The sequence below is a fragment of the Aulostomus chinensis genome, chromosome 9 (assembly GCF_037954235.1).
Source record: "Aulostomus chinensis isolate RoL2024-O1b breed Wild chromosome 9, RoL_Achi_v1.0, whole genome shotgun sequence".
NCBI lineage: Eukaryota > Metazoa > Chordata > Actinopteri > Syngnathiformes > Aulostomidae > Aulostomus > Aulostomus chinensis.
The window spans coordinates 14753153-14775156 of NC_141328.1; the positions used below are offsets into that span (position 1 = coordinate 14753153).

The 22004-nt window shown below is 39.3% G+C and overlaps 1 protein-coding gene across 3 annotated transcripts; it reads right to left on the reverse strand.

Annotated features, from left to right (window-relative positions):
- Nucleotides 1-43: 43 nt before the first annotated feature.
- Nucleotides 44-18560, reverse strand: foxp3b (forkhead box P3b). 3 transcript variants are annotated; one of them, XM_086212669.1, is made up of 11 exons: nt 18444-18560; nt 10436-10526; nt 10133-10298; nt 8733-8825; nt 8380-8467; nt 7825-7899; nt 7529-7640; nt 6262-6338; nt 5927-6028; nt 4902-5023; nt 44-563 (listed from the first exon to the last, which is right to left on the reverse strand). In XM_086212669.1, the coding sequence occupies exons 2-11, from the start codon at nt 10512-10514 to the stop codon at nt 530-532; spliced, it is 948 nt and encodes a 315-aa protein (XP_086068795.1). In that variant the 5' UTR covers nt 10515-10526; nt 18444-18560; the 3' UTR covers nt 44-529. The 3 variants fall into 3 exon arrangements, with proteins under 3 accessions (XP_086068795.1, XP_086068793.1, XP_086068794.1); XM_086212667.1 differs by having other exon boundaries at nt 7529-7688; XM_086212668.1 differs by lacking the exon at nt 18444-18560 and having other exon boundaries at nt 7529-7688; nt 10436-10864.
- Nucleotides 18561-22004: the final 3444 nt, after the last annotated feature.

A 22004-nucleotide genomic window follows, 5' to 3' on the forward strand; every position in this document is an offset into this window, starting at 1 on the left:
GTACAACAAATACCGACTTTATTTCATGAGACTTCTTCTGGCATCATAACACAGAGGCAGTGTTCATACAACTTTCAAAGAATGAATTTCAGGCAATTTTTAAGAACTTTTGAGGTACCAATACCCAAGGCTCTCTTAGTTTTTATCATTACACCTTATTTATTGAATGCAACTGTTAAAAATAAACTTTACAGAATTCCTTATACAAAACTCTTTGCGTCAGTGTATTAATATTGATATTCTCACATCAAATTTTGACAAAAGCCAACTAGAAAAACAGAACCAGAATCATATATCCTCCTCGGTGGAGGTAGTTAAGCATTTTTCAAATCCTCCAAGACTTTGTACAAACCCTGCAAGAAAAATTACAAAGAATGGCTGCCATGTTCAAACTATCGCCACAATTTTTTTTTTTAAATGTATGAGAAAGCATATGAATATATACCCCCTTCCCTCTATCATATCCTCCACTTCATGCACAGCGGAGATGGACGTTAGGCTGGTAACCTCTGACTGCTTCCCCTGGTGTTCAGTAGGATGGCAGCCACTTTATGGGACAGTCCCTGTCAACACACACACACACACACACACACACACACACACACACACACACACACACACACACACACAAACACACGCACAAAAGTGTGAGACTGTAGGGGTTAACCAGCTACAACATACAATGATCATTTTAACTGCACCCAGTGGCAGGTTTACAATATCGTGTGTTGATTTAATCTGTTTGACAGAGGTGCTAAATTGTTTTAATGATTATTGAGGCTTTAATGTGTCACACTGTTGACCTGTATTTGGTTGTTCCTGAGAAATATTAGGAATAAAGATGTTTATGATTATTACTAATGACAAATATTAGGAACACTTCTCTGTCTAAAACTTTTCTGACTTTGATGGTGAAGCTAATCTATTTGTGTTAAACTTTGATAAAATGTTATAACAGAAGTGTAACATAACTAAGCAAATGCATTCAAGTTCTGCAGCTAATTCTGAGCCACAAGGACTTTACCGAGCCTTTGTATCTTATGGTGCTATTTCTCTGAATCAACCATAATAAAGAGGTAATTAGTGTACTTGTGTACTTTTTTCACCTCTTCATTTACCTGACAGATGGTGTGTGTGTGTGTGTGTGTGTGTGTGTGTGTGTGTGTGTGTGTTCTTGTACTTGCTACATATTGAGGACTAGAATACCTATTTAACCAGCAGAGTGAGGACATTTTTGGAAAGTGAGGACATTTTAGCAGGTCTTCACTTCTTCTTGAAGGTAAAGACTTGGCTTTAGGGTCGAGGTTAGAATTAGGTTCAGATTAGGTTTAGGGTCAAGGTTGGGGTCAGGCGGTCAGTTGAGATGGTTAAGGTTAGGGTGAGGGGCTAGAGAATGTATTACGTCAATGAAAATCCTCACAAAGATATAAGTACAAGGATGTGTGTGTATGTGTGTTATTGTACTTGCTACATACTGAGGACTAGAATACATATTTAACCAACAGAATGAGGACGTTTTTAGTGTGTGTGTGTGTGTGTGTGTGTGTGAGAGAGAGAGAGAGAGAGAGAGAGAGAGAGAGAGAGAGAGAGAGAGAGAACTGGTTGGTGTTGGGCATGAGCTCAAAACATTTCATTCATTTTGATGGTATGATGTGAACAAAGAACTGCAAAGTGTTACACAGTTTCCTACAAACTCTTTTTTCCTGCCCACTTCCTTCACCTCTACATCTGGAGCACCCCTTTCCTGTCCTATCTTCTATTTATTCCCTAACTCCTTCTCCTTCCATGTCTGCTCTACTCTAATGACTATTCAGAGTACAGTAGAGTTACATATGGTGTACCACAGGGTTCAGTTTTAGGACTGATTCTCTTCACTCTTTACATGCTCCCATTAGGTGACATAATACGGAAGCACTCGATCAACTTCCACTGTTATGCAGATGACACACAACTTTACTTGTCGATGGAGCCAGACGACACAAGCCAGCTTACTCATCTGCAAGACTGCCTAAAAGACATTAAATCCTGGATGTCTTCTAAATTCTTACTGCTAAATTCAGATAAAACTGAGGTCATCATGTTTGGACCTAAACACCTCAGGGACACACTCTTGAATCGGATCTGTACTCTAGATGGCATCACCTTGACCCCGAGTACAACTGCAAGGAACCTTGGAGTCATTTTTGACCAGGACCTTTCCTTCAGCTCCCACATGAAGCATGTGACTAGGACCGCCTTCTTCCATCTGCGAAGTATCGCTAAGATTAGGAATATCCTTTCCCAGAGTGATGCTGAGAAACTGGTGCATGCATTTATCACTTCTCGGCTGGACTATTGCAACTCTCTCCTGTCAGGATGTCCTAAATACTCCCTAAAGAGTCTCCAGCTGGTCCAGAACGCTGCAGCGAGGGTTTTGACGGGAGTTAAGAAGAGAGAACACATCTCTCCCACTTTAGCTTCTCTCCACTGGCTTCCTGTAGGATCTAGAATCGACTTCAAAATCCCTCTGCTGACTTATAAGGCTCTCAATGATAAAGCTCCATCCTATTTGAAAGAGCTCATTAGTCCCTACTGTCCTACCAGAGCAGTCCGCTCCCAGAATGCAGGTCTTTTAGTGATTCCCAGTATCAATAAAAACAGACTGGGAGGTAGAGCCTTTAGTTATCGGGCTCCTCTACTGTGGAACCAGCTCTCTCCATGGGTCAGAGAGGCAGACACTTTAACTACGTTTATGTCCAGGCTTAAGACCTTCCTTTATGACAGAGCCTTCAGTTAGGACTGGTTCAGGTAGCTCTGAACCATTGATAGCTATGCTGCTATAGGCTTAGACTGCTGGGGGACACATCAGGTTACATGGAGCCCTTCCCTCCTCTCCTCTCTACTCCTCTCCTCTCCTCTCCTCTCCTCTCCCCCTCTCTCCTCCTCTCCTCCCTGCACATTTTTGGAACTGTCATTACCAGTACTTGTTGCACTTTGTAGTTTGGCCTTGGTGTCTCACAGTCTCTCTGTGTTTCCACAGATCCACCGGAGCCCCAACCGCCGCCTGCATCGCCCCCCCCCCCCCTCTCTTATTCCCTACTGTTACACTGGCCTGCACTCCCCTTCCATGAACCAGTCTGCCATCCAGTCACCTATCAAGCTGGCTTGGTCTCCCTGCCTCCCCTACCAGAAGCTTCCTTCTTCAACTGTTATTAACATTTCCGTGTTTCCCACATTTTGCATTGTAAACTGTTTTCTCCTCTGTAACAACATCTACTGCACGTCTGTCCGTCCTGGGTGAGGGATCCCTCCTCTGTTGCTCACCCTGAGGTTTCTCAGATTTTTCCCTGTTAAAAGGGTTTTCTATGGAGTTTTTCCTCAGTCGATGTGAGGGTCTAAGGGCAGAGGATGTTGTTATGATGCCATGTGAAGCCCTTTGAGACAAACTGTTTGTGAATACGGGCTCTACAAATAAATTGCCTTGCCTTGTTCCTTTCTTCCTTGTTTTCTTTCCTTATACTTGTCTTTATTTTTCATCTTCCATCTTTTCCCTCTTATCTTTTCCATCCCTTCAATACCTCAGCTCTCTTCCATCCATCAGTCAATCATTGTTTCCCAGTTTTTGGGTGAAAATTTAAATGTGGCAAGAACCATCCATTCACCCTGGACAGGTCACCAGTCCATCACAGGGCCAACACATAGAGACAGACAACCATTCACACTCACATTCACACCTACGGTCAATTTAGAGTATCAATCAGCCTCGTCCTCTCAATTAAAGCTGTCTTTGGATGGTGGGAGGAAGCTGGAGTACCAGAGAGAACCCACACAGGAACAGGGAGAACATGGAGACTCACACAGAAAGATCCCGTGCCCAAGCCGGGGCTAGAACCCGGAACCTTCTTGCTGTGAGGCGCCAGTGCTAACCACTGCACCACTGTGCCACCTCATCTCTCTTCCTTTTTTGTGTTTGCCTTGAGCTTCCTCTTCATGTTCTCCCTTCATGCATTTACTCTGCAATGACGTAAGAAATGCTTACAGAGAATGGCAGATACGGTGCTTGAGATGCTTTTTGTATTAGTCAGATGAATTACACCCAGTAAGCTAATTTCTGTCTATAACTATTACTTTTATCACATGGTTTGGTTTTCCTCTACTACCCTCTACGCCTTCAAATTTTTAAGTTGAGTTTCTGTATGACGCATAAATCCTGATATACATCTGGGCAAAATTGCTGAAAACGCCCATTAAAGTCATACCAGACGGAAACCGAAAGCTGTTTTTTCTACTACTAACTATTTGGAGAACGTGCATGATTATTGTGTCATATGAAAGATAACCCGCTTATGTTTCTTGCCCAACAGTCCAAATGAGTGTCGTTGCTCCTGGCATGTTTAAGTAGAGATTTATATAAACAGAAATAGAAGGCTTTTATACAAACAGCTGAATGCAGATGAATAATGCTGTTAAACATTATCATCAAGATTGACCTCATTTAAGTTCAAATTTTATCAAGATATCATAGAAAAGAAAAATTCCAAATGTTTGTCTAAAAGAATGTTCGGCATTTATGGCAGGTCAAATACCATTTGGACCCATTCTGAGCATCGTTTGTCACATGTAAAGAATTGAAAGGTGATAGGTTTATATTCTATTAATTCAAACTTACTCATAGTGTTACCATTGTGTGGCTTATTAATCCATTTGATCAGTCTTTGAACACGTAGTGATATACCCCACAAGATCTTTTGGATTAAATGTTTGTATGTGGATTATCTGGACTTTTAACAACACAAAAAGACCATTGATTATCGCTGGATTGACTATTTAGCTTCGGTGGTGAGAAGCATAAATAGCGTTCCAACGATCTATGACATTAGTGGGCAATTAAAGGTGTGCATTTGGTAGAGTACCCAAATTACCTGTGATACTTCTGTCCTTTCCTTCTCTGGTACTCTGTTTCATCCACCGTCCACACTGCTCCTTTCCCGCCCTCCACTCGGACGAAACACTTGTGCAAGCTGAGGTTGTGACGCACGGCATTCTGGGTAAAACCAAATATTTGAAATGTCACAGAAGCAAGGTAATATATGTTGTTCAATCGAAAACAGAGCTGAGTGTTTATTTAGGTTTAGCACTGTTCCGTTCTCTATGATAAATTAAGCTACTTGAATACAGTATACATATAAGTAGTGCTATACTATACTATACTTTACTATACTATGATTAATGTACCCTTATTGTAAAGGGGAAAATAAATGAGCCCAACTCCCTCCAAGATCTGGTTTCAGTAGGAAAGGGTCCAAATGGATTTCAGTCCCACTTCCATAGTCACAGGTATTTAGCTCGAGAGTTGCACTAGCGGTGATGGTAAAAACAAACCCACCTGGCCAGCAGCGCCTATCAATGCAAACATCGTAAACACTCATGTACACACATGCCACCTGCCCTGCATGGTGCTGACTAGAAACACCGCAGTCACACCTCATTACTACACAGTGAGCAGGCTACAAACAGCTCACCACACTTATGCAAACAGTGCATGCAAACTGGCTGCAAGTCACCGTGGAAGACAATTGAAGCGTAAGCACTATTCTGTAATAAAACACATATTACCCACATTTTTCACAGCATGATGACTTAACTGTTTGAAGAAATTCAAGTTATTGACCTGAGCAAATCGAATAAGTTTGATACCAAGCAATAAAATTTAATAATAAAGAATTAAATAAAATATATAAAGAATTTAATAAAAATTCTTATCACAATGTGACTGGGCCCTCAGAAAAACACACAAGTGTATTTCAGTTTACAGTACTAACATGTGACATCTCCAACAGTGTAATGCACTGAAAGCAGATATCAGTTAAGGTTTGGACACGTCGCTACGTCGCTTTGGACAAAAGCATCTGCCAAATGAAACTGTAGAATTGTAGAAGGATCAAACCTTCCAGGTGGCAGTGTTGTGTCTGAAGAAGTAGAACATGCTGGTGAACCAGTTGTATATCTCATTCAGAGTGCGCTGTTTGTTCGGAGACTCCAGGATAGACTGCACACAATGACACACAGAGAGATGAGATTCACAGGGACCATCTGAGATTAAATCCATCAACTACATATTCCACAAGAGATTAGCAAAGGCTGATACATGTCTTGTGGCCATATCTATGTTCAAAACAACTCAATCTTCCATGTATTTGAAACAATTGCCGTAAAAATCTGAATCTTTACTGTATAGTTTACGATTCATTTCAAAGCAATAACCCTTTGACAGAAACTCACCCATCTTATCAAGTAGGCATAGGTGTAAGGAGGCCGGATGTTGTTGTATTTGTAATAATCAAGACCGGGGACCAAATCTGTACAATAACAATAACAATATGGCATCAAGTCAGCAATTACAAAGAAATACAGGACAGAATGGTGAAAGCGATCAGCAATCAGAATGAATGTGATTTATGCGTCACAGTTTTTCTAACTAAAACTATCCCATTCTATTTGAATGATTACATTTGTAAGAAAATTACCCCAAGTCTACTGGCATTCATATACAGTTTCTTCTTGTCAGTTTCTAGTTGGACTATAATAAAAGCAGCCTGAGGCTGTAAAAATTAGTAGTTAAAATTCATGTGTTAGGACATTATGTTTAGCACCCATCCATCTGGATTTGTTTAGTCTGATTCATTTGGTTAATTGTTATACAATCAATCATTCATGTGCCAGCTCAATTTTTGTTTCAATTCTGCATTCCCAAGGTGGTTAGCGTTCCAGGTTAATTTATTCCCCATAGTTTTCCCACTGTGTGCAGTGCACAGTTAAGATTTTGTGCTTATCGTAGCAAACTATTGAAATATATTCAGGAGAAGCAGTTAAAACCACATCTCTACCAGTGATGAGGATGTATGCAGAACCTGGAAAAATTTCTCAGATACCTTAATTCATGTGATATTTAAAATCATTGAGCATTATGGGTGTGGCACTAACAAGAAGAAACAAACTTGAGAGGCTTTAAATGCAGTGTCACATAATACGTATATAAATTGATGTTTGCCGCCTGTATGAAGTCATCAACAGACTGTTAAATCAAAATTGCAATGCAGGAATACTCAACAATATTCATCATCATGAGCCTGAGACGTATACATTAAGTATTCTATTCTAATAGTGTTCTTTTCTGATATCTAGGAGTCTAAAATAAGGGATGTATTTACCCATAGCATACTTAACAAAGTTAACTGGGTTGTTTTTTGCAACTGTTGTCTATCATTCACTTCTCTTTCCATCGTTTGTCTATATGCATGCTTTCACTCGGTGACTGACTACATCTGCAACGTACTGCAAATTTGATGTGTGGAATATTTGTGAAAACAGTCAGGTTATACTGAGTCCTTTAGAAGCAATAATGACACCTGGACTTTCACAAATGTTTTTAGAGTCCAATCAGGAAATCAGGCATACACTCTTGCAGATTTGTGCCCATGCCTCAAACATTGAGATTACTGTTTATTTACAGCAGAAAATGTTCTGCTGCATGCAGAAACAATATTACCTGGCAGTAGGTGGGCAGAACCACCAGCTGTGAAGCTATGCTGAGCCCACTCCTCCAGACGCTTAATACTCAATGTTTTCATTGTGTTATTGTCACCCTCTGCTTCCTGAGGCTGGGGGAGAAACAGGTGAAGGCTGTAGGGCCATTTACAAGCTTCATTCTGCACAGAGTGATGGAGGCAGGCGTGAAACTTTATTGGCTTATTCACTTTCACAACACGTGAAAAAAAAAAAGTTGATCTTATCAAATGGAACTGAAACAAAGGTGTAAACCAAGCAGTGTCAGAGCCAACGTACAGCATCACTGGACTTGTGTTCAGAGAGGTGCAGATGAAGCTGCATTGCCATGAGTTTCTGTTTTTCCATGATGAGCTAAAAAGAAAGAGAATGCACGTTTGATTTCATACCAGGATCGAGACCCACACAGAGCTACTTAGCAGCGTTTTAGCTAGAATGTGCTGTAATATTGTACGATCTTTGACCTACTGAATCTACTTTGGGGGTTTTTGACAAATGTATGCTAAACATATATTAACTGCAACTTTTGCGTGTCAAACTAATAAGCCTCTAGTTAAGAAATGTAAAGTACATGTTTCTTTTCACACAACCTAATCTCATGCAAATTATACAGTTCATGCAGAATTTTACAAAAAACATATATGTAAGCATATTAATCCCAAACTATTCTGAACGTGAAAACATAAAAAAATTATTTTAACAAATTATTTTGCCTACTGTCTTACACCAAGTTATCTGAAAACAGGTCAAAAACTAAAGAATTAATGAAAGAGACAATTATTCATCACAGATTTCATCACTTCATAAGACAGTGGAGGACTTTCTGGTCCCAACCTGACTCTCCATGTACTGAACAATATCCTGCTGGACCCTCCACTGAGCCAGACTTTTGTCCCCATGATTGTGCTCAGAATGGAGATGCCTAGAAGACAATTTAGCAGTAGATTAGAGATGAATGAAAAACTACACCATATTTGCAAGATTTTGTGTGTTATCAAACCCAGAATCAGAGAAGTTAACAACAGATTTCAGCTAAAAGATACCTGAAGCCAACCCACCTGTCTTCTCTGAGATGTCTAACTAATCCAACAGTAACTGAGAAAGAAATCTGAACATCCATGGAGGTCCCTATTCCAATCAATTAGCTTCTGGTCAATGAATGTAATGATGTATTCAACAGTAGTTACTTTAAGAAACTCGGAAAATCTTCAGAAATTGCATCACAGCCAGGCCAACGGCATATTCCACTCCCAAAGAGAGCACTGGTGCCTTCTGGGACACTGAAGGAAAGAGAGACATCACAGTGATATTGAGGTACAGGGAGAGAGAGCAAAGGCCACCCCCAAGATCCATTTCACTTTCCTGAGATAAAATACAAATGTCCTGAGAAAACTGAAAATAGATACATGTTCAATATTGTTTATGAAATAATGTTAAAATCATATCTGTAGAACCTTGTTCTCTCTCTCTCTCTCTCTCTCTCTCTCTCTCTCTCTCTCTCTCTCTCTCTCTCTCTCTCTCTCTCTCTCTCTCTCTCTCTCTCCCACAAAAGCTGTCTGCACTGCCCTGCCTGTTGCTTTTTGACATGGACAGGTGATCGACTCTTGTGCTTATCTAGTCTTTATGATTAGGCTTTAAGTGGCATGTCTGCATGTGACCAGAAAATAATACGTATGAGTTTTGTTCTACATGCAAGCCACTAAAAATACTAAAAGAACATACCAGAAAGACTTTTTTCCATCCTTTCATTGTGAAAGTGGTAGTCATAACCTAAATGATCTTAATGACTAATTTATCGTGTCAACTATTATTATGTGATCTATTTGTTCCAATAACATTTTTGAAAGTAAAAACAAAAAAGTAAGAAGATTAAATCAAAAAGCCAGAGCTTAAGTGGACCAGCGTCGTATGCATGGGAGCGCATACATAGATGAGTCGGATTTTATGAGAAAGTCACAGTTTTCTTTCCTGAAGAACCTGAAAAAAGATGAATGATGCACTGCTATATTCGTTTTACCTGACTGATGTCTTAATTATTTTCTGATATTTGTTTGGTTTACCTATTGTTTTGTATCCATCTGAACTAAAAACAACAACAACAACAACAACAACAAAAACCCAGGGGTGAAAGCCCTCGAAATCTCATATTTAAAGTGTGTTCACCCATGTAAAAACACAACATTCTAATTTTTGGGAACAAATGGTGATGCAGTCTTTAAAAATATGAACGATCATATTTAAATTCTTAAAAGTTCACAAGAGGCAGTCCTTGTACAGCCCATACGGTAGCGAGTACGACCTTGGTTCTCACTACACAGAGGGACTGAGTGAATGGCTGTAAGGACACAATCCATCACAAATATTATGAAACATAGCCGTAAGCCTATTTTAAGTCCACAAATTGAAGGCAAGATCAGTTTACTTGACCTTTCTTCCTGTGTGGGAGAAATTTACCACTCATCAAACCAAAAATTTCTATTTTAATTGCAGCAAATTTTGGTCAAGGAATCAATTAAATGACGGCTATTCTATGATGAATTAAGTCACAGGAAAGTTATATTACTGATTATTAAATGTCAACAGTCACCTATCAAGGACACCGGTGTTGATAGAGCTCTGCTTTGGACGGTCTCCTCTCAAAGGCAGGAAGTGATGGCTCTGTACAAGAGAGGAGCCTGTGCATGGTGAAGAGGTCTGGGGAGTATGGTCTGCATCCACCTCTTCTTTGGATATGGCTTCATTTGCACAATTTCCTTCATTATGAAAGAAACAAAAATGAAATGGTACTGGCATCATTTTGAGTCTGAAAAACTTACATGCCTCCCCACATGTTCTTGCTGACGCTAATGTTCTGCAAGGCAGAGGACAGCTGAGGACACTGTGTGAATACCGTGTTGTCGTCTGTAAGCTGTTTGGGAAACTCGACGCAGTACTGATGGTCTCTGCTGCTTCTGCTTTATGCTGTCCATACTGCACCAACACTAGGAAGACAAAACACAACCCACAGTACCCAAGGTATGAGTGCCCAGTATCCTAACCATTTGACCACCCGTGTCCAGAAGTCATTGCTATATTAATACCAAGTGTGGTCCGTCACTGGGCCTGACCAATGTTGCTCTGTATTTGTTGCCAAGAAATCATACAGAGGACACAAATAACTTTGAGAGGTCAGGGAGGCCAGAAAGATGGGAGGGTAGGGACAGAACAGACTTTCATCTATACTTTTGGCCAACAGCACATCATAGAACCTAAGTCATTTTCTCACATGTATGGAGCAGACAGGCCTCAACCTGTCTAAGCCTGCTAACCACCTAAAGACACTTGCACCCCAAAACAACAGCAGCAAACCCCTCTGTAACCATCAACTCACACAGGCAAAGTCTGCATGGAAAATGGTATAAATTAACATCTAAAATAACCAATAATGTTTGTATTACTGCGGAGGAATTTTGAGTAATGAAGGAATTCATCACACACAAGAAACAGACTGGAGACTCTGAGATGGCTCACACTGGACACTTTCATGGATGTCCATAACAGATGTACAAGGTTTGCTGTGAGATGAGGTTGAGTCAGCTCCCCCTGAACATCTCTGTTCCACCCCTTGTAAACAGTCATACTAGTAATGTTGGACACTACCAGTAACACCTACATCTGACACAATGTGACCTTCACCCAGTCTAAACACAGCTATGCATCAGGAGAACACTGGCGTCATAAGCGGCAGCTTTACTATCAGTAAGTATTCCAACAATGAATTTACAATTATAAAAGAACTTATGGCAGACACCGCAAGATCAATCCCAGCTCCATGTCAAGGCCTGGGTCAGATCAGCTCTTATCCTTACAGACTAATCATGCGGATAAGACAGAGAAAGTTAAAACAAAGGATACCAGATGAAATTCCTTATCAGGTACACATATCATCGGAAGCACATAAGATTTGGATGTAAATGAGTGCACAGATTTGTTGTGACGCTCCTCAGGAACAGAGAAGCCATGCTGCTTTGAGGTATCATCACATCATCTTCCTCTTCCTCATCTTTGTTTTTCTCTGTCACCTCAATTTCCTGACAGAAATGATGAAATATGAACATACCGTAACTCAAACAGACTCAGTCCAGCCATGTTTGCTTATAGATAATTGATGTGTATGATAAGGTTGATACATCTTGTGTGATTATTGGAAAACCAAAGAAACAAGCAAGATCTTAAGTTCACTGACTAAAATAATGTGTAGTATATTTAATTGAAAAAAGTGTACTCAGGACTGGACGTGATGCAAGCAAGTGAATATCCGATTGTTTCAGTGCTTCCCAATGAAGATGCCCTAACCAGTATAATTATTAACTAGAAAGAAAAAAAGAAAAAAGAAAGATAGGAAGACAACTACTTCACTTGGGATGTGTAGAGTGACGATTAGATACGTTTTTTTTTTTTCTATTAGGAAAAGGACTGGAGATGTAAAGAGATGTGTGGCTTGTAGGTGTATGAAGAGATGTACAGTATAGGATGTAGGATAGGAATTCATGGAGATGTGCGGAGATGTGTGGGGTGTAGGGGTGTGCAGAGATATGGAAGGGTGTGGAAGTTGTAGAGGTGTGACTAGATGTGAAGGCATGTTTGGAGACATAGAGGGGTGTATGGAGGAGCTTGCTCTGAAGGGTCCTCCCCGTCTAAAGAAGGACAGGTTTGTAGGTTAAATAAAAGTTAAATTTAAAAAAATCTGGATAAAGGTTTCTGACAAAATTTAAATCAAGTTGTAAAAAGTTATGAGAGCAGCAATAATGTTATTTTTCGTTGCGGCATGAATCACAACACTAGAACTATTCTGTGAATGTTACAATATAAGCCTTTATTTCAGATGGCTGTGGTTGAAGCAGTGTTCAGATGAGAAGGCTTTCCTGTACCAGTGCAAGTGCACCTGTGAATAACCACACTTCTCTGTCAGAGGGCTGACACACAGCCTCACCACAGCACTCAACAGAATGAGTGGGAGATGAAAGCGCTTAACTTTTGTGCAGCACTCTTCTCCGTCACCTGCAAACACTGGGATTTGTGTTTGTTGCAGATGCCTGGATGCTATAACCACAACTGATAGTATCATCATGGGAGTAGTTTTATTACTTGCACAAGGTTGTCAACATGATTCTGTTATTCTGAAAGTGCTTCTCTATATTTTGAACATTTAATACTCTCACACTTTGTACATTAAAAGATTGCTTAACTGCAAGCATTTAGTAATCGTTCCATACAAAGAGATGCTTGTGTGTGCAACACTGATGTTAGTTATTTTGTATTTAATGGGGACAATTTTCATGATGGAAAAAAAAACATAAAATGAAGATCAGCGAAACAGAGATAAATCAAGCAGTGACCTGGTGCTCAGAATATAATTTTAATAACTTTAACTAATGAAAAACATACTTTTTTTAGACACAAACTAAAACCTTTATAGTCCTCTTTGGTAAACCTATCCTAATCCATCTATCTATCTATCTATCTATCTATCTATCTATCTATCTATCTATCTATCTATCTATCCATCTATCTATCTATCTATCTCTCTATCTATCTTTCTATCTTTCTATCTATCTATCTTTCTATCTATCTATCTATCTATCTATCTCTCTATCTATCTATCTCTCTATCTTTCTATCTATCTATCTTTCTATCTATCTATCTATCTATCTATCTATCTATCTATCTATCTTTCTATCTATCTATCTATCTATCTTTGACTGTAGAAAAAAACCCTTCTCCAATGCAACTTCTAGCCTTTATGCTAAGCTAGGCTAACTATGCCCTTGCTCTTGCTCTGTATTTTGCACAAAGATAGTTAAGATTGTTATCAAGACCATTACACCCTAGCATGCAGTTGTTTGGTCACGAGCACACGTACACGTACACACACAGAGACACACACACACACACACATACACACATACACACAGTAGAAATTGAGAGGACACTCAATATGTTTGTGGCTTCTCACGGTTACTTCTCATTCTGGCTTTGTTCCTCGACATTCTCTCCTCTATTAGACAGTCATCAAAGCCTCTGTATGTTTCAATAAAGTGGGGAGAACTTCAGTCTTGACTCTACACGCTGGAAGAGATCTGACGTGTCGGTGAGTTAACATCTGCCCGCCGCAAATGGGTAAGAAGAAAAGTTTTTCTTATCAGCCACAGGAACGTGACAGATACCTCATAACCCTGTTTTATTATTCACACATCACTCAGCCCAAACATTTATATTCAAAAACACTGGGTTTTTAGATCTTTCACATTAAATGACTCAAACAAGTTTTCACAGATCTATTATTCAAATAAAAATAGCTTTGAAGCGGCGGAGCGGTATTTTCTGGTATGTCACATGTTTCCTCACTGTGATCAATAGGAAGTCCTGCACCTTTGTGGAGGAAGGGGGAAGTTTTTACACGAAACAAAACTTATTAGATCATAAATTATAAAAAAAGGGGGGGGGGGGGCTAGATCATGGAATCTATACAAACAGCTTTTTCCCCAAGTACCAATAAGTGCTACCAGTCCCGTGAAATCTCTATAAACTAGGCTTTTATAGCTATTTTTTTCTCCCACCTTGCAGCCAAATGTTTACTGAATTTTATTAATGGATTGACAATTGCGTTCAGTTCAGTGTCGTTGTAAGCTTGCCTGCCTTTTCTGCCCCAAAGTGGTTTATGTTTCTATTACTTAGTTTCTGTTTAGTTTTCCTCTGTAGCTTTTTTGTTTGTTTGTTTTTGTATGTAATAAACAATCCATCTCTTTCAAAGCCTATCCCAGCATCTTCAGGTGAGAGGCAGGGTTCACCCTGGACAGGTCACCAGTCCATCACAGGACCAACACATAGAGACAGACAACCATTCACACTCACAGTCACACCTACGGTCAATTTAGAGTATCAATCAGCCTCGTCCTCTCTTGATGTCTTTGGACTGTGGGAGGAAGCTGGAGTACCAGAGAGAACCCACACAGGTACAGGGAGAACATGGAGACTCCACACAGAAAGATCCTGTGATGGAGCTGGGACTCAAACCCAGAACCTTCTTGCTGTGAGGCCACAGTGCTGACCACTGCACCACCGTGCTGCCATTGATTCAAAATTTGGTAGAGAAATTTTTATACATTTTAAGGTGGGATTCTTAGACTGGCCTATCATGATGTAGATTGAACAGTGTGCAAGGGTTAAGCAATGATGACTTTTCATTTTAAATAAATAGCAAGAAAACTGTCTAGGGTTTAACGTTGTGGCTTTGAGGGTGAGGGTTCTCAGCTGACTCCCACTAGTGGATGGACCCACAGTCCAGGTTTTATTAACTTTCCCCTTTTGTAGACTGAAGGGAAAAACAAGATTTCAAAACAGGTTTGTGGTTGGAATACTAACAGGTTTTCACATTGACATTCATTTCATACTAGTAGTTTCTTTTGGTGAAACCATGAGCTGAAAAATCCTTTTGCTCTATGTCTCTCTTTGTCTACTGAGACATCAAGCATCCAAACAGGTGTGTGAATGAAAGGCTTTTTTTTCTGTTCAGCAGAGCACCGAAGAAGTTTGATATTAGAGAGAAAGTGAAGTGGAAGCTCACTATCTTATTGTGCTCCCTTCAAAAGGTTCTGATTGTGCTTTTCTCTGAATTTGAAAACGCTTGTGGTGCCATCCTGATAGTCTGCCCCCCGGCACTACTTCATCAGCCCTGTTTCAGTAATGTTGAGTCAAGGCTAAAACACACTGGTGACAAACAGAATGTGTCATACCAACCAACCCTATTATTTTCTATATACAACCCCCACACAAGGGGCGGTAGGCGACTGTTCACTTCTAGAGCAGTGTCACATCCTAAAAAAATTACAAACCTGTCCTGGCCTTTTACAGGACTTCTTACTCACCTTCAACCTCGTAGCCGCACGCTTGTTTAAAGTCTCGCCATGCATCAGTAGAGCTTAGTGGTGTTTTCTCATAGAATTTATCGCACCCACTGAGGAGACTTCAACTCCAACTTGGACACATCCAATATAGTGAAAAAAAAACAACAACCATAACCTTCAAACCTGAACTATAAATGCTAAGAAAAAAGAATGGAATACACATACAGAGTTTTGGGGGGATTTTTTTTTTTTTTTTTTTTTTGCACTGCCTGAGCCCGACTGAAGCTGATCATTTAACATAAAGCAATGCCCAAAATCTGCCTTGCCCACAAAGGTTTTCTACACAGGATTAGACTCAGATTGAGATTGCAAAAACATCCTTTTCATCCAGAATTCCTTTTGTGCTCTGTATTGTATTGATATATACCAAAGAGTAATGGAGCATATGACTCATTATTGTGTGTGTGTGTGTGTGTGTGTGTGTGTGTGTGTGTGTGTGTGTGTGTGTGTGTGTGTGTGCGTGCGTGCGTGCGTGCGTGCGTGAGCGAGCGAGCGCATACAGACTGTGGAAACTATGTGTAACTGAGATTTTCCAATAGCTGTATCGGCTCTCTTGCATCCTCAAATTAAATATCAGTCAACAAAGTGAAACATTTGTTGTACGGTAATGAGCTGTACATTGTGAGAACTTGAGACATAACAACCCCTTCCCACTCGCACACATCTCTATGATATTTAACCACCATGGTTCTTTCTGTTCAACTTTTCCAGTCCATTCACCAGAATTAAACATTTCGCCAAACCACAGATACGTACCTACATATGTCAAGATTTGAACCAAAATGATACTACATATGACAAGAGTGAGGCAGTAATGTGATGATGTCTATATATTGCAAGGCAGGTTGGGGTGGTGGACTAGCAAACACCTGAAGCGGCTGTCTGAGTTCTGTCCTGTTGTCATTTTGGGTTTCATAACTTAAACTCAGCTGTTTCCCAAACCAGACCTTCACCGCAGCATTGATGCATAAAAAAAAATGTAATTTTTAAGAGGGAATTTCATTTCTAATGACTTTTTTTTGTCAGTATCACCTCATCAAGTAAAGTCAATTCGTACAATCTTCTGCTTTCATCTTGGGTTGAAAAATCGTTGCAGTTACACAGAGTTGACAGTCATAACAAAAAGCCAACATTTTATTCCGGTATTTGCTGGTCTGCATGTTTTCTCACTTAAAATGTAGCATTTTACTTATTTGCTTCATATATTTTACAACAAATATTACATTAACACATACTGGACCTCGACTTGTGCTGGACAAAGACATTAAATTATTATCGGTTGTCTCATCTAATTATTGTCAAGACAATTTTACAATCATACTGAAGGTTTTAGAAGACTCAATTTGTTTCAGTATAATACACATGAAAAATTAATAGTTGCTATAATTTTACCACACAGTTTAGAAACTGGTTACTAAATATTTGACAAGGTCTATACTGATACTTATTATCCCAGCAACTGGTTGAATCACAAAAGTACAAGTGGAGGGACTTTGATCAAGGTCAAATCAATTGCATTGATCAGGAAAAACATCATCTTCTATCCTCAAATTTCAGTAACTACCTGTATTATTGACTCAAATTCCCTTAAAACAAATTATGTTTACCTGAAACTCAACTGATTCATCCAGGATTTGTTTTGTTATTTCTATTATTGTTGTTATTTAGTGTGTCATTTGAATAATCTTTGGGGGCATGAAAATCCACAATTGTACACAAATATTAAACACAAGTGAGATGTAAATTAAACCAAATTCAAGCGCATTTGGCTGGTGGCATGTGTATTTCCAACCTTGATCTAAACATGCAAATATATTCCTCTGTTTTTCTACAATCTTAATTATATTGCGACTGCCTCTGAGCTCTCCTCTGTTCATAATCAGTCTTCATTACTGAGTTTCATACCTGAGAGAATGAATTCCCCTGAGAATGAGGCTATACTGGACACTCAGGCCAATGTAATGTTGTTCCTTTGCACAAAATAATTTGGTATATGAAGTACATTCACGTTACGTTGCATATCTGTCTCTCCATTATCTGTCTTTGTCTCTGCCCTGCTCTCCTGCTCTCTTTCCCCCCAACCGGTCAAAGCAGAAGGCCGTCCCCATTGAGCCTGGATCTGCTCGACGTTCCTGCCTGTTAAAAGGAAGGTTTTTGTCACTGCTGTTGCAGGATGTGGTTGCTGATGGAGAATTGTTGGGTGTAAATTCATTGAAGGAGTGTGGTACTAGACCTGCTCTACCTGTAAAGTGTCATGAGATAACTTTTGTTGGGATTTGGTGCTGTAGAAATAAAATTGACATTTACTTGACTTGACTTACGTTCTATATAAAATATGACATTGAAGAAGTATGATTGGCAGACTGGGGCGCATGAACTGTTTCCTGCATTCACCCTTGTTTGATGTGAAGCTGAAATACCGCAGCCAAGTGTTTAGTCTTTATTTAGTCAGTTTGCAGATGAAAAGACTGTAACTTCTGAGAACAGAGATCAGCCGGTTACTTATTATTGGGACCATTTTCAGCACAACAGGTGAAAAGAATTTAATTGTCAAGTACTGTTGCAGGTGCACCTGCTACCGTGTGTGTGAGTCTTTTACCTCCTCATGATAAAACGCAAGACAGTGGTTCAAGCTCATAATCTCAATGATGATAAACACACACACACACACACACACACACACACACACACACACACACACAAACCAAAACAACCTGGAAAGGCCTGTTATTTTGTGAGAAAATGTATGATTTGAAATACGTGTGTATGTGTTGAACACATCCAGAACCGACACCACCGCCATCCACTCTAACACAACCTGTCACTTTCTGTTTAGAGATTGCTTTTTATATCTGTTTGTGATATTCTCCTTGTGATCGGAACAAATCATCAGAAAACAAATACAGTGTTTGAACTTGTTAAAATTTAGATTCAAATAAGATTTGCACTTACTGTATCAGCTCTGCACGGAACCTCCTGCTTGCTTCTATCTTCCTTTCTCAAGTTCTTCAAGGGAGAGACTCCACAGGAAATAAGGGCTTCAGCAAAAATATGACAGACCTAAGTCTGCAGTTGAGAGGTTGCAGGATGGAGACACAAGAAAAAAATAATCAAGAGACACACACAAAAAACAAATTATATATATGTATGTATATATACATATATATATATATATATATATATGTGTGTGTGTGTGTGTGTGTGTGTGTGTGTGTGTAACTTTGAGTTGTTGGTGCCATGTGTCGCACTCACCTGACGGCTGCTCAAAATCTTTGAGGAAGAGGGTGACTTTGCCACTCAACATTTATACCTACAAGCAGAGACGAAACAAGGAGAGCAGTCCAAGTCTGAGAAATCCCTCATCCTATATTTTAGCACCTTATATTGTAAATTCATACACAACATGGTGTACAGCTGCAAATCACAGCATGCAATTTTATAGACTAGTCTAGTTTGTATGTATCCTCCAAAATCATTTTTATATTGTCAGGATTTCAGAGAAATGGATGAACGAACATATAATTAGTTTTTACTTTTTTAAAGATATCAAACGAAAAGTAGAAGTGTTTGAACATTAAATATTGTTCATGGAATTGTTGTAAAGACAAGACAAGTTAAAAGAACAAAACTCTGAGGGTTGCTGACTCCGAAGACATTTATTTACTTTCGTATGAGTCAATGTTGTGTTATACTGGCGATAATCATAGAAGACGCATAGCTTCCCCAGCCGAGAAAAATACTGTTTATCTCAAGTAACATAACATTTTCATATGTAAATATCAGCCTGAGCGTATGTTTTTAGCATGTACTTGCTCCTAACGGTTTCCTGTGTTTGTGTCGTTCTGTCAGTATAGTTGTGGTGTGAACTCCATCATCCACCTCAGCGACGATGAGTTTTAAGACAACAACAAGCTCTAGTTATTTAGTTAATAGTTACTGTGGACTGCCTGTAATACTTGTTTAGTTACTGTGCATCATCAGGTTTGAATAAATAAAATCTCATTTTGTCAGTAATCCGTGTATTGTTACTTAAGGTGGCTCTGTTTGGGTAAATAGTCCTGTCCCTCCATCATTTTCTATACAGCTTATCCATCGAGTGTCGGGGGGGCTGGAGCCTGTCTCAACTGACATTGGATGAGAGGCAGGGTAGGGAGAGACACCCTGGACGGGTCACCAGAGCCATCACAAGCAATTCGGGGTTCAGTGTCTCCCTCAAGGATACTTCAATGGTCACCGGGGGAAGTGAGGATCAAACCAGCAACCCCTACGATTGCTAGATGGCCACTCTACCTCTGAGCCATGCTGCCCCCTGGATAAATAGTAAAAAATACTATTTGCATCAAAAATCTTTGTTGTATAATTATGCAATCAAACATTCATTTGAGAGCAAATTTAACAAAAAAAATCTCTTTAGTCAAATAAGTGATTAAGATGTATTGAAACAATTTCAAGGATTTTTTTTTTTTTCTCGGGTGGGACGTAAAGGTATATCAGGCCCCATCAACACTTTTACAATTTTGTTGCAGTTTTAATGGTTTTGCACTCAAATCAACGTTGTGGTTGCAAACCTCTCCTGTTGGAAACAGAACAGTTGCAAAGTCTAGCTACAAAAACGCACTACCCACCCTAGACAGAGCCCTCAAAAACGAACTCATGGAATCATAGTTCTTTAAAATCTTATTGCCTTTCACAACGAGCTGAATAATAACTTTTAATCTCTTATTTTTTCACATTTGTGTCAAAAGTACCGTGCCTTCATATTTTGTTTTGTTTTGTTTTGTTTTTTTTGCTATTCTGTAACACACAACACAACACTTTCATCTCAGTCCAAATGCATAGCTGGACACTTTTGGAGAATATATGATATATATATATATAAATATAATATATTAATGATTTTAAATCTCTGTGTTTCACATCTTTCAGGGTTCCGTTATGATTAACTGTTACACATGACGGATGTGCTGGAAACAAGGTATCATTTTTACATCTGCATCTATGGCTCACAGGTACCTGGGGCTCCATGTAAATGATGGTTCATGTCTCTAACTTTTCTCGTGTGAATATTGTCAGTGTGAACCTTCTGTGACTGTACTCTGATCCCAAAACGCTGATTGAGTGTGAGAATTGTTTTGATTCTTGCACACGATGTTAAGGGGGACTTGCGTGCTTACTGTAAATGATGTTTATGATTCAGAGTGAGAATCATATCGCCGCTGTGCCAGCAGATTTGGGCGTGATGGTTTATTCGGCTAATTCACCTCAAAGTGGGTGTATGGATTTTTCTCCAGACGCCCACTTAATGTAACAATGTGAAAGGCCTGAATTCAGCATTTTCCTAAAAGGTTTTTTTCTAAAAAAAAAAAATACAGAAAGAAAGAAAGAAAGAAAATCCATGATGTGCACTTTTTGAATGTAGCATTTTCTCCATGTCAATTGTTGCATTGCACTGGAGATGCACTTTTCTTCCGTTTTGTTGACCGTAAATTCCCCTCAAGACTTTTCAAGCGTCGTCGTGCTACAACAGGGCCAACAGTTTCGTCTCACCAGGTAGATCTCCTGCTCAGCCAAACTCACACGGTCCATTTTTATTTTATAAACGAAATTTAAATCGGACTGCTAAAGTTGTTTTGTTATAATCCTTGATATGTGTTCTCTGACTGTCTGCAATGCTACTTAGCAGCTTCTCCCCAAAAAAGATACTTGATTTTTACAAGAACATCACGTTTCATAAAGTAGCGCTTCAACAAACAGAGTGGAATTTTTTCAAATACAAAAATTCATTCATTTTTATCAACTGGGTTAAAAAGTCTTCATCATGCATCACTAGTTATAAATATTATGGCACCATGACAATTTGGGATTATGTGAAATGTGAACATTTTTTTTTTTAATGCTCAACAATGTTAACATAGCAACATGGTGCTAAAGTATATTGAAAATATTCACACATTGTACAAATACAAGCTTTTTTTTCCCCCATCATGTGAACAGGTACTAAAAAAACACCTAAGAAACTGCCTTGGCACCGTGAGGCAGCCGCAGATCAGGAAGGACAAGTGGTACGGGTATAAAATATGTAATGAGGTCTGTCACTTCAAAAGCAGAGTTTTTTGTTGTTGTTTTTTCACAGTGGATTAGACTGTCTCTTGAGAATCAACAACCTCAAAAGGTACGTAACATTTCAGAAGAGGAAGCATTAAGAACAGTGAGAAGGGGGAAGCCCAGTATCATGCTTGATGACATTCTAACAGCTCACTCTGAGGTTATGTTTTATGTTTTGAAAGGTCATCTCATCTACAGAATGCGACTAAGGAGCAACGGAAGCCAGAGACATTTTGAATCTCAATTTCCTTTAAAAGCATTTTGCATATATTAATAACCTTATTACATAACCTGTGTTTTCGATGGACTGAATGTTCTGTTCAGCTGTGTTTTCTGGTATGTCAGATGCTGCTTTGCAAGCATTAACGATGTCCCTGTACTGTAATGAAACCATGGGAACAGTTTCAT

What these genes read in the sequence shown, in the direction of transcription:
- foxp3b (XM_086212667.1), bottom strand. Translation starts at nt 10,514, where the DNA reads ATGGACAGCATAAAGCAGAAGCAGCAGAGACCATCAGTACTGCGTCGA. An exon ending in AACACCGGTGTCCTTGATAG is followed by an intron (nt 8,826 to 10,132) that starts GTGACTGTTGAC and finishes TCTTTCCTTCAG; the next exon opens with TGTCCCAGAAGGCACCAGTG. An exon ending in AACACAAGTCCAGTGATGCT is followed by an intron (nt 7,689 to 7,824) that starts GTACGTTGGCTC and finishes CACTCTGTGCAG; the next exon opens with AATGAAGCTTGTAAATGGCC.